A 21,632-nucleotide genomic window follows, 5' to 3' on the forward strand; every position below is an offset into this window, starting at 1 on the left:
GAATAATATAGTGATAACGAGAGTTGTTTTTGTCCTACCTTCAATTTGGATCGTTTCTTATGCAATAACTGCATACGCACTAAATTTTTAGATGTTGTACTGAAGTAATGGAACTTGTTTAACACGTTAACTGCCATAATGTGTACCATATATGGACACAGTTGAAGTACCCCCAGCGCCATGTGTACCATCAGTGGGCACACGTTCTACCACCTTCTAAGCCATGTGTACACAAGGTGGCCGCATTTAGTATTGATTTAAATATATGTATGGGTGGGTCTGGCGTAGGAAATCATTATTCGAGTGTGGTCTGAGAATATTTTAGTTTTTATAGAAAATATGACACAAAATTATTATATATCAAAATATATCAAAATTATTTATTTCTTTCTGTTCAAAAATGTAACGTTTAGCTTAAACTAATATTTATAAAATTAATGGAAAATGACTGCGAAGCACAAAACATTCTATTAAATTTTTTTGAAAACGTGTTTTTCAAAAAAGCATTCCATGCAAATGAAAATATTGCCGTCGTAACCTAGACATATGTAAGTAATTCTTTTTGTATTTTTTACTGCATAATCGCGCCCATGTTGTTGTGAATTCTTTTCATAGCAAAGATTTGCATCTTCCCCTTTTATGCTTTCTCTCGTTATCCATTTTTTCGGTAAGTCTGTGTTCTTCTACTGGATTCTCTGCGTTTGGGTGTAGCGGTTCTCCACTTTCAAAAAGTTGCATGGCAAGGTTTTCCTTGAAAGTGGTTATAGAAATTCTTATTGTTTATTTTGTTGTACAAGTATAACGCATTTACTACTGAGGTGCCTGTAATAAATTCAAAAGCCAATTTTCTGTACCATTTTCTTGACTTTCTCAGAGAATTTGAATAGGCTGCCATTTGATCTGACATATCAACAAACGCTTTAGCTTTATTGTAATCGATTATTGCAGACGGTTTGAACCTGGGACCCTCTTTGTGATGTAGTTCTTTCTGTTCATCTGTGTGTTTAGTAGATAATAGGAGGACATCTCTTTTGTCATGTTAGTTACTTCATAACAACCACTTTATTTTGATTCTGCCTTGCAACAATTTCTCCTCTCTTGAGGTTTGCGTCGACCACAGTCTTTGGCAGACCTTTTTTATTCTTTCGAATAGTTCCTACTAGATGAGTTGATCTTTTTTGTAAGTTCTCCGCTAGGGCAACAGACTGGTACCACTTATCTGCATAAAGAGTCCTTTCATCATCAAGCAATGGTTGTAACATTTCCATAACGATAGATTCCGCCACCGATTGTCCTTCAATCTTTTCCTTACCGCAATATATCTTCAGGCTGTCGCCATCAAAGCATACTTTATAAATTTTCATTCCACACTTATGCCTTTTTCCTTTTATGTATTGTCGAAAAGATAATCTGCCTCGAAACGGAATCATGGTTTCATCGATACAAATGGTTTCTTCTGGAACAATGCACAAAGAAGCGTTTCTATTCAACATGTCAACCAGACATTGAATTTTGTGTAGCCTATCGTTGAAGGGGCATTCTTCGTTATTTGCTAAATGGAACTTGCACAAAAGCAGCTCAAACCTATTTCGAGCCATATCTTGATATCTCGTTTTTATACAATGGATTTTTACGCCAATAATCTTTGAGTGATGGCTTTTTATCTAATCCCATCCAAATCAAAATAGCAAGAAATGTTCGTATTTCACTAAAGTTGGTATCTACCCATGCATGTAAACGTGAATAGTCGCCGAAATTCTCGTGGCTTATGGCTAAAACAATTTGCTGTTCGGCATATCTGTTTGTTTCATCAACGATCTTGTTAACAACAACATCGGACACAAGCAATTCAAAAAAACTAAGCTCGTTTTTACCATGCATTTGAGCCTGCAGGGCTGGTGAAATTTCCTGAAATTGGTCCCCACTCTGGCTCTTCACTTCGACTTCCTGGAGGATCTGTTATTGTGTCAGACTGGGCCGATGTTGATGGTTTAGCCTGAAGTTGATGGTTGCGTTGAATCTAACAGAAAAATGAACTTTGCAGTATTGCAATACCACATAAAAATACAGACGTACTGCTAAACGGTAAGACTAAAAAATATTTGAAATGGTAAATCGAAACAGCTTTTTTTTTCATCAAAAAGCTAAAACTATACCATAATCAAAGTTTATGCTATTGGTAATATCTTTTTTACGTACTTGATCGACTTCTACGTTTCGTTTTCCTAAGGCAGTCATCTTCAGAATCGTTCGATGATGTTTCATCTACCGAATATGTTGGATCAAGGTCGGAATTTGAGAAGTCTGAAAATTCATCACTCATGTCAAGTTCTCTCCAAACCTCAATCTCTTCTGCTGCAGTCTTTACCGCTTGTTGCATTTCAAACTGGTTACTGAAACCAGTTGTCGCTGCTGAACGAACGAACATCGAGTTTATGCGTGTCCACGTATGGCGCACGATGTGCAAAACATTAAGTAATGTTCACTCAGGCGCCACGTGTACCATATTAGGACACACTTTTTTCTAACAAAAAAAATAATTAGAGAAAAAAGGTTTTTCAATATTTGTTTATTTTTAAACAGTAAAACATCATTTTCATTAAAAAACAAACATGGCCCATGGGACACGGTACATATTTTTTTAAATATTGGGGAGGGCAGTTAACGTGTTAATATGTTGTTGCGGAAAATTCCGTGGAAGGTGGTTTCGGGGTAAGGTGGAAGAATTAAATGTGATTTTTCAAAAGAAAACTGGTTTATTAACCACACTCTGAATAAAAATGCAAAAATTAACATTATGATAAAAATATAAACTAAAATGTAACAAACCTGAGCACAAGGACACACAACATATAAAAAATATGTTATAAGTTCCCAAGAGGTCGCTCGAGTCTGGTGTCACAAACCAATGTGCCAAACCGAATCAAAACCAGACTCGAAGGACCCTCACAAGTTTACATCCCCACCTCGCACGTGGTGGACAAAAACTAACCCAATATCAAAATAAACGCCAATTCGAACGCGGATATACAAAAATATTATGTTTCATCTGCCCCCGTGCGAACAATCTAAGGGGTTGATTCGCAAGTAGTTAAAAATAAATTATATGGTTTCAAATGTGTTACATGAAAAGTACCACGTTCTTTTGAAGTTCCCGGATAAACTAAAATATATGTATTTTCATGAATTCTTTTCTTAATTATATAAGGCCCTTCAAACAAAAATAAAAACTTTTTTACTTCGGAAGTTAGCGCGGAAGAAATAGGGTTCGCTCGAAGCAAAACTAAGTCACCAGGCAAAAAAACAATACATTCTTTTAGTGAGTGAAATTTACCCTTTCTTTTTTCTAAACGACTCTTAAAACATTCTCGAACGTAATAAAGACGTACATGCGCGTCAAGGTTTACGGTATTTGGCCAATCCAACAAATCACGAATCGGCGAAAAAGATTTAGTACCAAAATGAATTTCGATGGGCGCAAAACCAGTGGACTCGTGAACCGCGTTATTAATTAGTTTAGCTATTTCCGGAACTGATCTAGCCCAAGCTGAATGTGAAGAATGGCAAAAGGTACGAAACATCCACCCCAATTCACGCATTACCCGTTCCGAGGGATTTCCTTGGGGATGTCTAACAGAACTAAAAACTTGTACGATACCCTCATCTCTCAAAAAGTCCTTGAATATTCTAGCTTTAAATTGTGTACCCTGATCAGATAGCAATCTTTTAGGTTTACCTACTTGTAAAAAATAATGTTGCCTAAGTCGATTTAAGGCGGCAGCGGCGGTAGCTTTTTTAATTGGGTACAACGCTAAATATTTAGAAAATACGTCAACCGCGACGAAAATATAAGAGACACCACCAGTTGAACGGGGTAACGGACCATAAAAATCGACAGCCACCAAATCATTTGGCCCTTCCGGAACAATTGACTCTAAAGGCGGTTTAGGTAAAACGGAAGTTTTACATGATTGACAAAGTTCGCAACCCTTTACCACTCTCTTGACATTTGAGTGCATACCCGACCACCAAAAATCTCTACGCAGTGAACACCAAGTTTTATATACTCCAAAATGACCCAAATGTTCATGATAGTACCTTGTGATAGAATCAGTATGTTTCTTAGGGATACACAACCGTAATTCGACCCCATCCTGACGACAAAACAATAAATTCTGAAATAAGATGAATTTACTTTCTTTATTATTGGGTTTATGGAGCTCTTCAATTATTTTGGATAGAGTTGGATCGCTTTTCTGAGCCTCAGGCAAATCTTTAATTAACGAGTTCAATTCGTTTATTTTACACTTCATCACCGCAAAACATTTATTATCCGGAACGATAGGACGAATAGGAGGGTTTCTAGACAAAACATCAGCCAAAACATTATCTTTTCCGGAAATGAATACGCACTCGTAATCATATTCTTGGAGAGCAAGAACCCATCGTTCAATTCTGCGATTCAACAAACGGCAAGTATTTAAAAAAGACAAACTTCGATGATCCGTATAGATTTTAAAATGTTTCCCGATAAGGTAAGTACGCCATTTTTGCAAAGCAAATACCACTGCCAACAGTTCCTTCTCAGATACCGAGTATCGTCGTTCCCTGTCCAACAGTAAACGGCTAGCATAACTAATTATTTTTTTCCTACCATTCACCATTTGGAAGAGAATGGCTCCCAAACCAATATCGCTAGCATCACATTGTACTTCGAAAGGTAAGTCGTACGAAGGTTGATAAAGCATAATTTCCCGTGATAAAATTTCTTTAATTTTCACAAAAGCTTCCTCCTGCGTTTCACCCCAACGCCAACGAGATTGTTTCCTCAGTAACTCAGAAAGAGGTTCCGCTATAGATGCAAAGTTTTCTACAAAACACCTATCGAAATTAGCCAAACCCAGAAAAGCCTGCAGCTGTTTCACGTTACGGGACACGGGGAAATCACGCAGAGCAGATACTCTTTCAGGATCCTGACATACACCTGACTGGCTAATTAAATATCCTAAATAAATCATTTCTGTTCTAAAAAATTGGCACTTTTTCAACCTTAATGTAAATCCAGCATTTTTTAGTCTACTTAAAACCAAATCTAAGTGATGAAGATGTTGCTCAAAAGAATTTGAGGCTATTAATAGGTCATCGACATACGCATAAACAAATCCCGCGAAAGAAGGACCCAAAATGCGATCAATACATCTCGTAAATGACGAAACGGCGGTCTTTAAACCAAAAGGTAGCACCTTAAATTGGTAACATTTATTTTCGAAACGGAAACCTGTATATTTGCGATGTTCCGACTTTAATGGAATCTGCCAATATCCCGCAGTCAAGTCTAAAGTAGACATATAAGTAATATTGCCACAATTACGAAGGATATCTTCTATGGTTCTAGGAAGCTCATTATCTCCTACCCTAACCTTATTCAGACGCCTAGCATCCAAATAGACCCTAACCGAGCCATCTGATTTAACTGTTGTAACCAAAGGACTACAATATGGAGTGTTGGCGCGTTCAATGATACCCCATTTTTCCATTTTCCTAATTTCGTCCTGGATAACACCTCTATGAGCTACGGGAACCGGATATTGCTTTACCGTGAAAGGATCTGTCGAGTTGAAAATTATTTCATGCTCATATTCCTGGGTAAGACCCGGTATTTCGGAAAAAATTGCCCAATGCTTATCCAAAACCGACGCGAAATGACTTTTTTCCATAGAACTTATATTTAAATTGTTTAAGATATTATTGAAAAGATCTGATTCGTTATTACTGACCGTTTCACATTTTAAAATGGAAAAATAATAATTAACTGGATGCTTTACTGCGCATAACCGTAAAGTAGATAATTCAGGCGGTTTCAATTCATGACAAAAAACTGTTTTCGGAATAAGAAATCGCTGATTCTGATGAATGATGGTTAATTCCCGTTTTTCAAAATCAAAACTGGAATTGTGAAACCTCAAAAAATCTATTCCCAAAATTATTGGATATGACAAATTAGGTATCACAAAAAATTCATACCTAGTATTAAAATCATCTATATTAAATTCTAATGATAATTGATAGCTAATTTTATTTGTTTTTCCTTCAACTGCCCCCGAAATTCGTGTACCTTGTATGGGAAAACAAGGAGTGTAATCTTTAATTATAGGCCAAACTTGCTGAAACGTAACCTCGGAAACGCAACAAATCTCGCTTCCAGTGTCAACTAACGCCGGAAATTCCATTCCTCCAATTCTTACCATCACCGTAGGACAACGATACGACACACTTTCATGAAAAAAATCACATATAATATCTAATAAGTCTTCTCTGGGTTCTCTATTTATTTTTAAATTATGGGCCGGTAAATAAGTCGACACCGATGGCCCTACTCGGTGTTTCCTCGCGCATTTCCCGACTCTAAAGCTAGCGCTTCACCCATATCATTGGAAAAAGGTGACCAAGAATCTACTTGAATGGCCGCCACCGGTCTATTTGGGTGAGAATTCCCGTGCGATCGCGGCTGAGGTCCGCGGGACTGATTTGTTTGCGAATGTGACGGATAAGGTCTAAAAACATATTCCGCTTGACGAAGTCTACTCAGTGCTTGCGTAATATCTGTTGTACCGATAAGAGACGCACCGATTTGTGGGGGAAAATGACGAGCAATCATCGTAATTAAAATATCTTCTTGTAGCGGAGGGTCTAAATACCTGCTTTTAGCGACTAAATTTAAGAAATAAGTGGAAAAACTGCCCTCATTACTTCTATACCGGCCGCTCTCTAACAAACTTCTAATTTCCATTTGTCGGAAACCGCCCCAAAATTGTTCCAAAAACGCTTTTTTAAAAGAGGGAAAATCCGGGGAGACCTCGCTCATAGCATCAAACCAAACCCTGGCCTCATTCGAAAATTGCGATCTCACGTAAAAATTTAATAAATTGTATGGGATCTTATACAATAGCAACGCTTGTTCTAATTGCGTAATAAATTTTACGGGATGAATATTAGTTCCGTCAAAAATAGGAATCATTCTCGCGACATCTATTACAGAATTCACCGGATCAGGTGGCACCGGAGCGCTTAAAATTGAATTTGTTTGCATACGCGGAGCAGTCAAACTAAACGGGTTTTTCTGGGGCGCGTTATTATTAGTAACGGGCCACCCCACCATCTAGTATGGCGGAGGAACATTATCGACAACATTTTTGTTTGATAAAAATGGACCTTTTATCTTACTTTCATTACTAGCCGTCTTCTTTATTGTTCCGGTAGAGTGTTCTGTTATTCCGGTCGCTTCTTCTGTTGTTGCCTTGTCCATAAATCGGGTTGTTGATTGACTTTCGTTTTCCCTATTATCTCTCTCTTGTTCACGTTCCTCCAACTCGCCATCGCTGTGGAAATTTTTCGTCCCCCGCGTGTTATATATATGCCTCGCTCTCGAAACCGGTGTCCGATTCATTATTCTCACGTAAATTTTCTTCAAAATCCACAATCAATTTACCACCAAAGCCGCAAGTTGGGCGCCAGATGTTGCGGAAAATTCCGTGGAAGGTGGTTTCGGGGTAAGGTGGAAGAATTAAATGTGATTTTTCAAAAGAAAACTGGTTTATTAACCACACTCTGAATAAAAATGCAAAAATTAACATTATGATAAAAATATAAACTAAAATGTAACAAACCTGAGCACAAGGACACACAACATATAAAAAATATGTTATAAGTTCCCAAGAGGTCGCTCGAGTCTGGTGTCACAAACCAATGTGCCAAACCGAATCAAAACCAGACTCGAAGGACCCTCACAAGTTTACATCCCCACCTCGCACGTGGTGGACAAAAACTAACCCAATATCAAAATAAACGCCAATTCGAACGCGGATATACAAAAATATTATGTTTCAATGTTTTCAGTTTGTTAGTTTAAATTTACTGTCATTTATTTTGCTCTTTAGTTTTGAAATTGTTGATCGTTTTTTTTTTATTATGTATGCCTGTTTCTTTACTAATTCTTCTAATTTCCGGATTTTCTTGGTTTTGGGACATTCTTCCTCATTAGGAAATTTTCGTTTTTTTTGAAGGTATTGGGAAATCTCATAATTCTCCTAAAAATTCCGATTCAGGAATTATAGATTCAGGAGACATAGTTACGGAAGTGGGTTGCTCTGGAGTTGACCATATTGATGGAAATTCATCTTTGCCGTATGGTTTTATGGGAGTTAATACTTTTAAATCTCTAAAATTATGAGATATGACTTTTCGTTGTAATCTACTTTAAGCAATTTAAAATGAACAATGGTTTCAAACTTTTTAAACGAGTTTATTAAATTTAACTTCACAATCAACTAAGAGAAATAGAGACGCGTTCATCACACTAGTCGGTAGTGGTGGAGAAATATCGATAGTCGGGCCCCATCGATAGATATCGATATTCGAATTAGAAACTATCGATAGCATAATTATTCTTTTCATATTTTTAATAAGAAATAGGCTATTAATTTAAAATAAAAGAACACATGTAGTCCAGAAGCCACGAATTTTTATTTAACCCTGGAGCATCACACTTATTTTGTGTAACGTAAATGTCACACATGGGTCTCACGGACCCTCGAACAACTTTTTTAAATAATAGTAGATAAATAAGACTATCTTTGTAAAAGATATGTGGTTATCCTTATATTATTGTGGTGGTACAAATAAAATCAAAATTTTTTATGAATTTACTTATATATTTCGTATTGTTCGACAAAAACTACAGTAATTACTTTTAAAATTTGAATTAACAAAAATTAAAAAAATATGTTTTATGTACAGTAGGAAAAAGTTCACAAAACGAAAAATAGCTTTTTGAAGTTAGTGTAAAAAAAAATGTTGACACTCGTAACAGAGTTTTGCACGGTGCTCCAAACAATATGGTTTTGCGCAAATAGAGCACGCAAACTTTGTTTTCCTATCATTTCTTGTATCACAAAAGGCCCATCGAACCCTTTTATCTAAATTAGTGTTAACACTTTGCTTGGGTAACTCTTCATTGTTGAGGATTTCATAAATTTTAACACGTAATGTTTTTTGCAATGTCGTCACTTGCATTTGCTCCTGTAAATGAGGTTTTATTAAATCCATTCCTAATTCCTTTAAAAAGAATTTTCTATTATGACATCGCTTTGTTTTCCAATATGGGTTTGCAAGAGAGAACAAAACTAAAGCATTTACTCCACTGGTATCAAGAATATTGAACCAAAATCTTAAAGGCCATCGTCTGGTGTTACGGGCAGTAGTGTATGAATGGCACAGTTGGTCAAACGTGTCTGTTCCCCCTTTAGTTTCATTGTACGTGTGTATCAGATTTGGCTCCGGTATCGGGGTTAATCGATGCATCGGGTTTTAGTGTTGACAATAATAATACATTTTTGTTTTTTTTGGTGTATAGGACACAAGCGTTTTCTTTCTATCAAATGCAAATAATGATGTGCCTACTCCCTTTTTATTGATAAATGTAGGGGGTATTTCTTTCTTATTTCTTCTTAACGTTCCAAGGATTGTTAACTGATATTCGTTATACATTATATCTGCTAATGGTATTGACGTAAACCAATTTTCAAATGTTATATTCCGAGAAGTTCCTTTAATAGGTTCTGAAAGCTTTCGGACATAATAAGTAGGTACCGAATCATTTTCTGGGTTTACTTTTCCGATATAGGGAATTGCATTTACCATATAATACCTTTTGGAATCATTCATCATTAATATTTTAATACCATACTTGTCTGGTTTACTAGCCATATAAATACGGAACGGACACTTTCCACAAAATGCAACAAGTTGCTCGTCAATGGTACAGTATTCATATGGCGTATAGAATGCTAAACAATTGTTCACAAAGATATCCCATAATTCTCGTATAAGGGCGAGCTTGTCAATCAACTTTCTTTCAATTCAAGTTTTTGTTACCGCGTAAGCGCCATCTAACGAGATTTTCGCCGTCGTTTTGAAACTATTGGTAGCCATCTTGATTTGATATTATTTTTATTTTATAAATTGCCCTGTCGGTCTAATTCGCAAAATCCGCTTCATATTATTTTTGTTACACTTAAATAAAAATAAGTATAACAAAAAAATAATAAGTTACACATTTTGCGAATTACACAGACAATATAGAACAATTCACTATTAATGAAAATTAAAGAAGTATAAAAATAAACTTGCGGGCGGGGCCCCTGATTTGAAGTTACGCTCCTGATTGGGTCATAAAATAATTAAAATTAAGCATTTAATTATATATATATTTATCCAAATTCTGCTTCTATCATTATCGTTTTCTACAACTTCTTCCTGGACAGTATTTCGTGCAGAATCTGCTTTTGTATATTCCCTTAATTGAAATAATGAAGAGGCCAAATCTTCCTCACAGTTAGCACCCACTGAATGGGTGCTAACCATTTTTCTCATCAACAGACTTTTAAATGTTTCCGTGAACTGTTTTGGCGTGGATTGGTGTTTCGGCCTCTATGCTGACGCACCTGACCGAAAAAGTTTTCCCGAGGGTCTTGGTTGAGTCACCGTGGAAAATAATAGGACGCCCCATGTGAAAATAGTAGTTGGTTGAGGTCAATGACTCCCTCCAAATTCAAAATAAAGTTTTTTAAACTGGGTGGGATAACTTTTTCATTACTTCCTTCCTGTTGAAAAAACATGTTCCTCATTTCTCTAAAACAAAAAACCATAAACTTTAATTAAAACTCGGATTTTTAACCATTGCAAATTTGTAAATTATGTTATTTTTTGTAAATTTCATTTAAATTATATTACATAACATTTTATAATATTCATCTTAGTTTGTTTCATACATTAATGCGTTACAATTACCTTTTGCATCCATCCAAAAACTTATGTGTTTTGACCGCTGAGTTACTTCAGCGCGTAATTGCTTTCCAGGATGTCGCCTACAGCTTCCCCCATTAATACTATCAAATAGCTGATCAAAAAATTTGAAAACTGTGGTTGTTTCCTGGGCTCGTGACGTGATTTTTATACGCCCGCTAATATTAGTAGCATCTTAAAAAGCAATATTTATTATGAAAGCCCATTGAGTATATACATACAACATTTGATTTTTATTTCTTATACATACCTGTTTTGGCCATGTAAGATATCGCGGCTGCAGTAGTATGGCTGAAAACTTGTGCCGCACATGACACCTTCATTTTTTTAATTTTATTTCTTACATGAAAATCTGTGATTTTTGGCATTAACCGAAAATCGCCACTATCACAATCGATTTCATATGATTTCTCCAGATCTTCCCATTTGGCAACAATGATTTCATGATCTTTTTGCCATACTAAATTTTTTTTTAATAAATTGTTTCTAATACCTTTTAAAATATGGGGCATGTCGTACAAAGGAATGATCTCTTTGCTTTGAATGATCAACCTCCTTTTTGTTGATAAATTATTTTTTAAATAATATGCACGGGCTTCTTGAACCAAACCTAGAACAATTAAATAAATAATAATATAGCATGTTATGTTATAATTTTCTATTAACTCTTACTTTCTATTACAGTGCGATTTGTGGTGGCCGATCACATATCGTAGCAGCCACAGTAAAATTTGCTTCTTGTATTTTATATACTATTTCTTTCAAAATTCTTTTTAAATCAACTTGTTTAGTTGTTCCCTGGCAGAAATAATAGGTTATAAAGCTATAAAACCATAAATTTGATCAGCGTATTGTTGAATTTTAAATTTGGTTTTAATGCCACTTCATCAAACATGAGAACGCAATGGCGTTGTAAAGAATTCAATTTTACTGCAGCCTTTTTTAAATTCTCAAATAAACTTTCATTTATTCCACCATTTATGGGGATATTTGAAAATAGCCGCATAATGGTACGTCTCGATGGTAAATTAAACATTTTCGATAAAAATTTATAGGATGTACCAGAATGTTTGTAGAGTGCAAGGCACATTAATTTGTCTTCGTAAGAATACCGTCGCCCGCGAGGTTTCTTTGACTTAGCATTTAATTGTGCCAAACAAAAATCAATTGCTTCCTTTCTCAAGCCAGTGTTTCTAACTTCAAACTGCGTTCTTGCGACTTTCAACCTTTGTTTTAACATATGACTGCGTTGTCGATATATCGAAACTTTCTTCTTGAGGTATGTGGTTGTTTTGTAGAGGTGTTTATCCTTTGGTGACAATTGTTTTGATTTTTCAACACCAATTGCTGCCAATAATCCTGTATCAGGATTGCTAAAAAAATGCAATTCCAGGATTAGTTCTTTAATTAAAATCTATAAGCATGCACATATAAATCCTTAAAAACTCTTCTCTAAATTTTGAAGGAGTTATATTGATAATAAAGAGTAAGAAATAATACAAAATTAATAGAAATAAAATGATTTTATAAGAACCATATTAATAGCACATACTTGCCCCTCAAATACAACACTGTTTATAATTAATAGCATATTATTATAGCTTTCTTCAAACTCAAAATGACCCCCTTAACAAGAAGTTGAAAGTAATAACAGAACACAATAATAATAGAGCATTAATAACAAGCGTTTAACGTTTAGGATATTATGTTGCCCTCTTTTCAGAAACAAGTTTAAAACTATAAGAAGGCTTAAATATAACAGGGCGTAAATAAAAAGCGTATATATAGCACTAATAAAAAAGCGCTTGACATTTAGGATGTCATGATACAAGTATCATCAACAAGAAGGTGAAAGTAGTAACAGAACATAATAATAACAGAGCATTAATAACAAGCGTTTAACGTTGATTATAACAGAGCGTAAATAAGAAGCGTATATATACATAGATGTCATGTTGAAGAATAGAGAAATGAGAATTGAGAAGAGTTGAGAAACTATGATGACATTTTAATAAAATTTTCAACTGTCTCATTCGCAGTATTTGAGGAATTCCGTAACTTTTTATTACAAAGGGTTACGAAATATCGGAGGACCAGGAATGTGAGGTGTTTATAAATATTGTGAGATATATCAGGATGTAAAGGACATACATATTGAAGAGAATCAGTGTAGGATATCTGGGAAAGAATATTGGGATGACGGATAATATTAGGAATGTTATGAAACATATTATCCTTCATAACGGAAATAAGGTTGATGAAACGGGATGAAGGGTATTTCAAATAAAAATTAGCATCTCTCGCGTCATCCTGTAATACGATTAATTCATGAACATTGATAATGGCATCAGAACAAAAGAACTGATTACAATGCTGACATTCATAATTTATTAGCTTTTTAATCAAGTACCCTGCAACATAAGCTAACTTGTTAAGGTCAACTTCAAATAACGATACGGTACTCTTAGTGTTAGTAGATGATTTCGTAGTGGTAACTGAAGAAAATTGATAGAAAGTATCTTCATCTACTTCCTATCAATTTGTGGGATTGATAGGATCACTGGGAGTAGAGTTGGAAAGAAGAATATTATAAGAAAGAAGGAAGTCTTCGCCATCATCTTCACAATTCGTCCCAATGCCACAAGGACCAGTATTATTTAAAATTACTGTTTTGTAAACATCGACGAACTGCGAAGGTGAAGGCTTTGTGTTACCACCACATAATCCTCTAGCAACACTAAAGAGATTCTCTAAAGGATCTTGATTTAAAGATCTCAAAGTGAGATGCTTGAAACCCTTATCCCTTAGAGAATCCCATAAGTACCTTACATTACTAATTGTTGCTAACAGTAGTTTGATTGTTGGAGGATTTCCTACACACTTACCACTGGACAAAAATTTGATTTGTCTTAACTTTCTACTAGCAGCATACCAAAATCGAAGATGTTGTGAGCTGCTAGTTAGCTTGCATGCTAAAGGTTTTTCAGAGGTAAATACAGAATTCAGCGAGTCAAATATGTCGTTCATAAACTTTATAAATATCGCTGTTCCCGCAGCATCCATAACGGCTGCTTTCGACAGAATGTGAAGGAGGGAAGCAGTGGAGTTACTGAAAACTTGCGCTCCAAGCTTTACTTTCATCTTCTGCTGGTTGGTGGGGTTTACGTGAACATACGTAAGCTTGGTAGTTTTGAATATGCCACTATCCCCATCCAACTCGTACAGCCGATGAATGTCACTCCACTTAGCCGTTTTCCCTTCGAATACAATATCTTTGGTCATCAAATTATTCCTCATGCTGTTCAGAATATGACGGACATCAAAAAGATGAATAATTTGGTGACCATCAATATTATATACGAATTGATCACCCTCCTTACCACATTCTGCTGAAACGCTACGCAAGGCAGCTACATTCCAGGAGCCACCATCTCATACAGATGCTTCGATGCGAAAATCCGTATGTTTATGAACGGCTCGTATAACTTCTTTGATCAGTGATTTTAATATACAGGGTCATGCACGACGACCGTCCATTAGAACTTTACAGAGTTCTGGCCAATACAAAAATTTGAAAATTCAGATTTACGTATTATTAATTGCATTCTCTTCGACTAAAATATTTTCAGATTTCTAGCACTTCCGGTTATACCGGAAGTTGCCACCTAGTTTATTTTTTTAAATGGAACACCCTATATATTTTTACATATTTGGATTTGTCTATTTTCAAGGTTTATGAATAACTTTACTTTTTGCAATTTGATTCGGCCGTTCTCGAGTTATTCGAATTTTTCAAGAAAAATCTGCTCCAGCAGACATTTGCAAAAAAAATCAGAGAACACTCGATTTTTGGGATATCAATTTAGGATATAGCACTTGCGTCACATGTCAAAATTAATGGATTGTTCTCATTATAGTGAACTAGAAGTGGCTCACTCGCGAGGATGTCTTTCAACTTTTTAAAAGCATTGTTCTGCTCGGCACCCCACTTAAAATCAATGTCTTTATGAAGTAATTTGTGTAGGGCTTCCGCTATTGAAACTTTGTCTTTGATAAAACTGTGATAAAAGGTTACAAGACCTAGGAATGCTTGTAATTCTGTTTTGTTCACAGGAGTCGGCGTATTCACGATAACGTTTATTTTGTCTTTAGTGGGACGAACCCCGGCCACACTTATGTGAAACCCCAGGAAATTTAAACATTCCGTACGGAAAACACACTTTCTCTTTTTTAATCGAAGTCCGTCTTCTTTAAATCGAAGGAGAACCGCACGCACCTTTGCTTCGAGATCTGTATCAGACATTCCGTCTATTAAAATATCGTCAAAATATGGATCACGCCCGAAATTCCGTGCAATCTATTGTCAATAAATTGTTGGAACACTTGTGGGGCTATTGATACCCCGAATAGTAATTTCTTGCACCTAAACGCTCCTTTATAAGTTACAATTTTCTGTGCATCCGCGGCGTCGTTATCCACACTTAATTCTAAATAAGCGTGTGCCATGTCCAATTTAGCGAACACTTTACCACCAGATAACTCGGAAAGAATGTCTTGTACAACCGGTACTGGATAATTATATGTTGTTAACGCACGATTTATTGTACTCCTATAATCACCACAAATTCGGATTTCATGGTCGTTTTTTGATACAATAACTATTGGTGTTCTCCACTTCGGATGCGCCACCGGTTCCAAAACTCCCTGCTGCACTAGACGATCAAGTTATTGGTCGACCTTATCGCGCAATGCGAACGGAACTTTTCTAGGTTTTAACACCGTTGGCTGTACGCTCGGATTCAAAACAAACGATACCGGAGGTCCACGATAAGTGCCTATTTTCTCGTCGAAGACTTCAAGAAATTCTTCCAGAAATGCACTTCCGACGCACGGCCCCGAAATATGGTTAATTCCGCTAATGTTCAACCCAAGAGGCGGTAACCAATTTCTTCCCAGAAGATTAGCTCGATTAGACGCGACCACGATAACCGGCAAATTCGTTTTTATGTCTTTTAAGCGCACAGGTATTTCGCACTGTCCCAATATTACCACAACACGACCTTGATAATCTCTTAACGTAATTTCCGGTTTTGTTAACTTTGGAGGATTGTCTCCGTACAATTGTTCGAAAGTGTTTTTACCGATAACTGTATACGCTGCCCCGCTGTCTATTTCCATAGTTCTTTTTTTTCGTTCAAGGAAATCTCCACAACAAACTTTTTGTTTAACTTGTCGCTCGAGACGTTATTCAAGGGATACAGATAAGAATCTCCGTCTTCCTCTTTGTCTTCGGACGTTATTTGTTTTACCTTATTTGCGTTTGACTCCGTTTTTTTCTTTTTAAAACAGGCTCGTTCGATGTGTCCTTTTTTCTCGCAATAACGGCATAAAGCGTTTTTATGCTTGCACGTGTCCGGCAAGTGTTTGTCGTCACATCGAAAACATTTTCTAGACCCTTTTATTTTCGATCCTTGTTTATTAGTAGGGTTTCGACGAATTAATAGTGTTTACGTTCTTCGCGCCGTCTGCCTGTGTTTGTTTAAGAACGGCGATGCCTTCGGCTGCAACTTCGTGTGCGACTCTCATTTCTAGGCCCTTTTTGAACGTAATTTTTGATTCCGCCAAAAGGCGCTTCTGAAGAGCTTCGTGGTTAACCCCGCACACGAGACGATCGCGCAACATCGTATCCAATGACGATCCAAACCCGCACTCTTCCGCTAACTTTCGCAGTTCTTTTACATAAACGGAAATTGTTTCACCCACCTGTTGATTTCTTCGGTAGAATTTAAAGCGAGCCACTATTTCAGACGTCCCAGGGGAAAAATGTGCTGACAATGTTTTAATTACGTTTTCGTACGACGCGTCGCTTACTTTTGCCGGGGAGATCAGCGAACGCAATATGTCGTACGTTGCTGCCCCGCAAATGTTTAAGAAAACAGCTTGCTTCCTGTCATCTTCTGTTATATTGTTCGCCTTTAAGAATAATTCTACTCTTTCCTTGTAAGCGTCCCACGCACCAGGATTATTTGGATTGAAATGCTCCACGTTTCCCAGAGTTGCCATGGTTGAAATTTTAAATCAACGTTGTTAATTTCGAAATCACATGGATCAATGCGATCCCGTCCTCGTCGCCAAAATGTTATGTTTGAGTAGAGAGAAATAAAACAAAGAGTTGACCTGGTCTCGTTATATTTTCTAACCGATACATTCGAGTAGATACATTCACTACGACAGGCAAAAACTAACTGGCTGTCACAGAACAGTAGTATGCATTAAACTATTACTTTCAGGGGAAATACAAAGTATACCGAATGAAACAGAAGACGAAAGCGAAGAAGAAAACGAAAATAGAAACTCATCAAGCGAAGAATTATAGTCATCTTGAGTTATATATACAGTGTGCACCCATTCGACCTGCGGATAGACGCATTAACAACAGTTGGGCGATTGTAAGTAGGCGGAGCCTGCGCTCTCAAATATATCGAATTTAAAAAAGAAGGTTTTATTCTTTACATATTTTTTAAAAAGCCGAAATGAAAAAAATAACTGCTCAGTTATTTAATAAATGCTCAAATAATCCACCCTCTTGAGCTGAACAATAACCCAACCGGTTGTAAAAATTCTGTCGGACGTTAGCAAATACATCCGGTGTGATTGTATTGCTTATTTCAATAATTTTTGCTTGTAACTCCTCTAAATTTGCTGGACGGATCTCCATATCCGTAAATCAAATTATTTAAAAAGGGCCACAAAAAATAATCGAACATTGTTCTGCAATAAGTATAGATATTTGTTGCCGTTTAAATTTCCATTTATGAAAAAAGGCCCGATTATTTCATTTCCAATAATTCGTGCCCATACATTTAATTTTTGAGGGTATTGTGTTCTCGTGGGAACATTCAAATGGCGGTTTTCACGGGACCAATACCGGCAAGTTCTTGAATTATGACGACCATGTAAATAAAATGTTTTTTCGTCCGAAAATAAAACGTTATTTAAAAATAATTCATTTTGATAGCATTGGTTAATCATTATTTCGCAAAACTCCATACGGCGGTAATAATCATCCGGAAAACGTACTTGAGATGTTGAAATTTTATATGATCGGTATTTATGCTTATGTAAAATTTTTATCACTGTTGTTGCGCTAATACCCGCTTCACGGGCAATTTCGCGAGATGATTTGTGACGATCTAATTTTGCTAATCCACATATTTCCAGTTCCAATGTGCTAATATTATCGTCTGCTTCATTTTTGTTTTTTTGATTTATTAATGTGAAATTTGACTCGAAATACTTCACCGTATTTCGAATAGTATTTGCAGAAGGAATTGGTCTTTCCGGATAGTTCACAGCAAATAAATCGCGACATATTTCCGCAGAATTTCCACCATAAAATTGCTTTACCATAAACAACTTTTCTTCCGGTGTATAATAGTCCATTTTGAAAAAGTTAACTCTACAAAATCGCTAAACAAATGGAGTAAATATGAATAACCAGATTTTATCATAAGTCTGGGTTGATTCGACGCCTGTCTAGGAATGATGTCATAGCTCAATACGAAAAAGTAAGAGAATGAATGTCAAGTAGACAAAAATATTAAATTTCAGAATTTCTATCGAACTAAGAATCCTAGAAATTTCATTTTTTTTTTAAAAATAGGTGTTAAATTAGTCATTTATAATCTCAAAAACTTCATTTTTTACTTCGAAATTCCTACTTGCAGTTTAAAAAAAAAATTTCAAAGTTTATCATGTAATTTTAGGTTTGGGTGACTATAAGAATTTTTATCAAAGCTACGAAGAATGCCAGAAACTTTGATTTTTTGTTAAAATAAAAATTTATTTTCTTTACAACCTCTAAAAATTTCGTTTTTAAAAAAATTTGAGAAGATAAATTTCCAACTTGTATGAAATCGCTTTGTACCGCCCTCCGTGCAAGTAACACGGCTAGAACGGTGCGGTTGATTACGTCTGTCTTCGTCGCACTTCGAGGTTCGTGTGGTTACTGCGACCTGCGGATAAGGCTTTTCAATGTGTTAGACAAGGCATCGAATTGCATACGATTTTAATGAGTTAGATAAAGAGACACATATCAACTCCAATCGGCCCGATAAGTAAACGTAGTATATCTGTCCTGTGTTAACTAATAGAAGCCTTATTGTCGTCCTTTTCCCACTTACGTTAAATGTATCCGCAGCTTACCGGCGTGCACTCTGTATAAGAAGTATACGTAAAATTGAAGCAATACTGTCTTAATTTATTAGTTAACATATTATTATGATTAATCCTATAGTATAGTGAAATACCTACATATGTATGTACCTACCACATATACAAGTACATAATGTACAGGTGTTTCTAAATTGATGCAAAAGATTTCAAGGGTGATTTTTCAGCAAAAATTACGCGGGTGTTTCATATATCTTTTTGTTCAAAACCCCCTCCACTCCCAATTACAGCCCTCTAAAGTTAAGGGAAAAATTGCTTTTGTATAATACATATGTCCCCGATGGAATGTCAGTAGAGTATTAATGCCGGTTCTGGACCGGAAGTGAATCCTGAATCCTGATGCTCCTGCGCATACGCGCAGGAAGTGACGTCATAGCGCGGGAAATTTGAAATTTTGCTGGAAATTTGAAATTCTAAATTCCTGTGGCGCCACCTGGTGGTGTGTAGTGAAACTAAAAAGGCGCCACCTGGTGGTGTGTGGGGTGGATGAGCTATAGATGGCGCTGGGAAACGCCATCTGGTGGTGAAAGGCGCCATCTGCAAAAGGCGCCATCTGGTGGTGGTGGTGGATGAGCGATAGATGGCGCAGCTTAACGGTAACTTTTTTATGTGACGCCATCTGGTGGTGAAAGGCGCCATCTGGAAAAGGTGCCATCTGGTGGTGAAAGGGGGGTGTGGATGAGCGATAGATGGCGCAGCTTAACGGTAACTTTTTTATTGCGCCACCTAGCGTGGGGAAACGCTACCTGGCGGCGGCAGTTCGTGTGTCGTCACCTAGCGGTGGACAGTTAGGTGGGGGGGCGTTACCTGATGAGCGATAGATGACGTCCATCAGGCGCCATCTATCGCTCATCAGGCAAAAAAAAACACTCATTTTATGAACATTTTATTATTAACATTTTACAAAGTCGATAAGAACGTTTACATTTATTTACTTTCTAACGTTTTTACGAAGTCGGTGAGATGCGCTGGATTCCCTTTTCCAACGTCTTTTGATCCTTTAAATATTAAGCTCATACCTCCTCCTCCTAGTTCAGTAATTTTGCCATCTGTAATCATCTCCGCGATACGTTTCGGTAAAAATACGGTGAATCCATCCTCCAAATCAACGACAACTGATGGCCATGCGCATGATGTAATCCGCTTCGGAGACTTAATCGTATACAATTTATCCACCTCTAATTCGGATATGTTCTTCTTCGGGGAAAATTGATACTGTCCTAATTGGCTTAACCGTGACATACTAATAGCTTTTATAACGTGAGCGAGCGGTGCGAGTAGTAGTAGTAGAAGAACTGAGTTTCGTATGAAAATTTTAACCGTTTATATACCATCGAGAAAAACCTTGAATGTGAGGCGCGACGCGGCGGGGTTTCACGGTAAATACAAAGTCATCAGAAATGTGCTGAGGATGCGTTCTCAAAGTCAAGTAGGTTACCAGAGACGTATTCAAATCAAATTCGAGATAATAATTTTTATTAATTTTTTTCTAAGTACGCGTGTGCAATGAATAGTTCCAAAAAACTATTATATTTTATTAACATATAAATACACATATAAATTAACTTTGCGATTTAAAAAGAATAAAATGTAGGTAAACTAAAGAAAAGGTTTTTTTATTTCTTTAAAAAGTTATATAAAATGGTTACATTATATAGAGTACAATTGCTTAATCTATTTTTCTTATGATTAACACAACAACAATCAGTTTTTACTAGTTTAGGTACATTAGCTTCATTTTCGATGTTAATAATTTTTACATTTATATATTTTTCTAAAAATTTCTTTTTTTGATATCTCTTAACATAAACGATAGTAAAATCATCCTTAATATGTTTATTTAATATTCTTTTAATATTTTCTTCTAAATCAATATAACCTTCATTGTAGCTTATGTTTAATAAATTGCGTTCTATCCAAGACACACCACGTTTCACTTTTGACGATAAAAATTGATACGGAATGGTAGGTTTGAAGAGAAAATTGAATGTTTCCTTTCCATCGGTTATACTCATTTCCTTTGGCGTATCGGGTGTGTTAAATCCTTGTATATCAATCGCTAAAACGTTATCATTTTTTTCTTTTTTATGCGGAGAAAATCTTTCGTTATAAATTTTTGAACGATGTGAAGACGACAGGATTGGATTCAGTATTATTTGCAATCGATTAATATAATCTCTAAATCGTTGTCGATCAATCGCACTAAATAACCAATGTGACTTTCTATCTTCTTATTCATAAAACCACTCATACGTTGTTGTAATTCCAAAAGTAACCTGTTTACGTAGCATAATTTTTTTAATTTATACAATCTTCCGGACGATGCCACTCAACGGTTCGTACTGAATGATGTTATCGTGAAGAATGAGACAATAGGCTACTGTTTCCGGATCAAATGACCTTGTACATTCGAGTTCTAATATAATGTCAACGGTACCCGATTTAAGTGATTCATTTTGATTCGCACAATCTATGACGAAAAGCGTATTACCTCCAAATTTGTCGTAGTCGAGCAGCGGTTCTGCTGCGCTTTTAAA

The 21,632-nt window shown here is 36.2% G+C and overlaps 3 protein-coding genes and 1 long non-coding RNA gene across 4 annotated transcripts; all 4 read right to left on the reverse strand.

Moving 5' to 3' along the window:
* Positions 1-1,043: 1,043 nt before the first annotated feature.
* LOC111413213 (piggyBac transposable element-derived protein 3-like) lies at positions 1,044-1,598 on the reverse strand. The gene has a single exon (XM_023044105.1). The coding sequence runs from the start codon at positions 1,596-1,598 to the stop codon at positions 1,044-1,046; it is 555 nt and encodes a 184-aa protein (XP_022899873.1).
* A 9,596-nt stretch (positions 1,599-11,194) lies between these two features.
* On the reverse strand, positions 11,195-11,675 carry LOC139432379 (uncharacterized). The gene is made up of 2 exons (XR_011642193.1): positions 11,536-11,675; positions 11,195-11,473 (listed from the first exon to the last, which is right to left on the reverse strand). It is a non-coding gene; the product is annotated as an uncharacterized lncRNA (long non-coding RNA).
* A 3,913-nt stretch (positions 11,676-15,588) lies between these two features.
* On the reverse strand, positions 15,589-16,041 carry LOC139432335 (uncharacterized). The gene has a single exon (XM_071200815.1). The coding sequence runs from the start codon at positions 16,039-16,041 to the stop codon at positions 15,589-15,591; it is 453 nt and encodes a 150-aa protein (XP_071056916.1).
* Positions 16,042-16,341: 300 nt separating this feature from the next.
* Positions 16,342-16,926, reverse strand: LOC139432336 (uncharacterized). Its single transcript, XM_071200816.1, has one exon. The coding sequence runs from the start codon at positions 16,924-16,926 to the stop codon at positions 16,342-16,344; it is 585 nt and encodes a 194-aa protein (XP_071056917.1).
* Positions 16,927-21,632: the final 4,706 nt, after the last annotated feature.

Source organism: Onthophagus taurus, unplaced genomic scaffold, assembly GCF_036711975.1.
Source record: "Onthophagus taurus isolate NC unplaced genomic scaffold, IU_Otau_3.0 ScKx7SY_15, whole genome shotgun sequence".
Classification (NCBI taxonomy): Eukaryota; Metazoa; Arthropoda; class Insecta; order Coleoptera; family Scarabaeidae; genus Onthophagus; species Onthophagus taurus.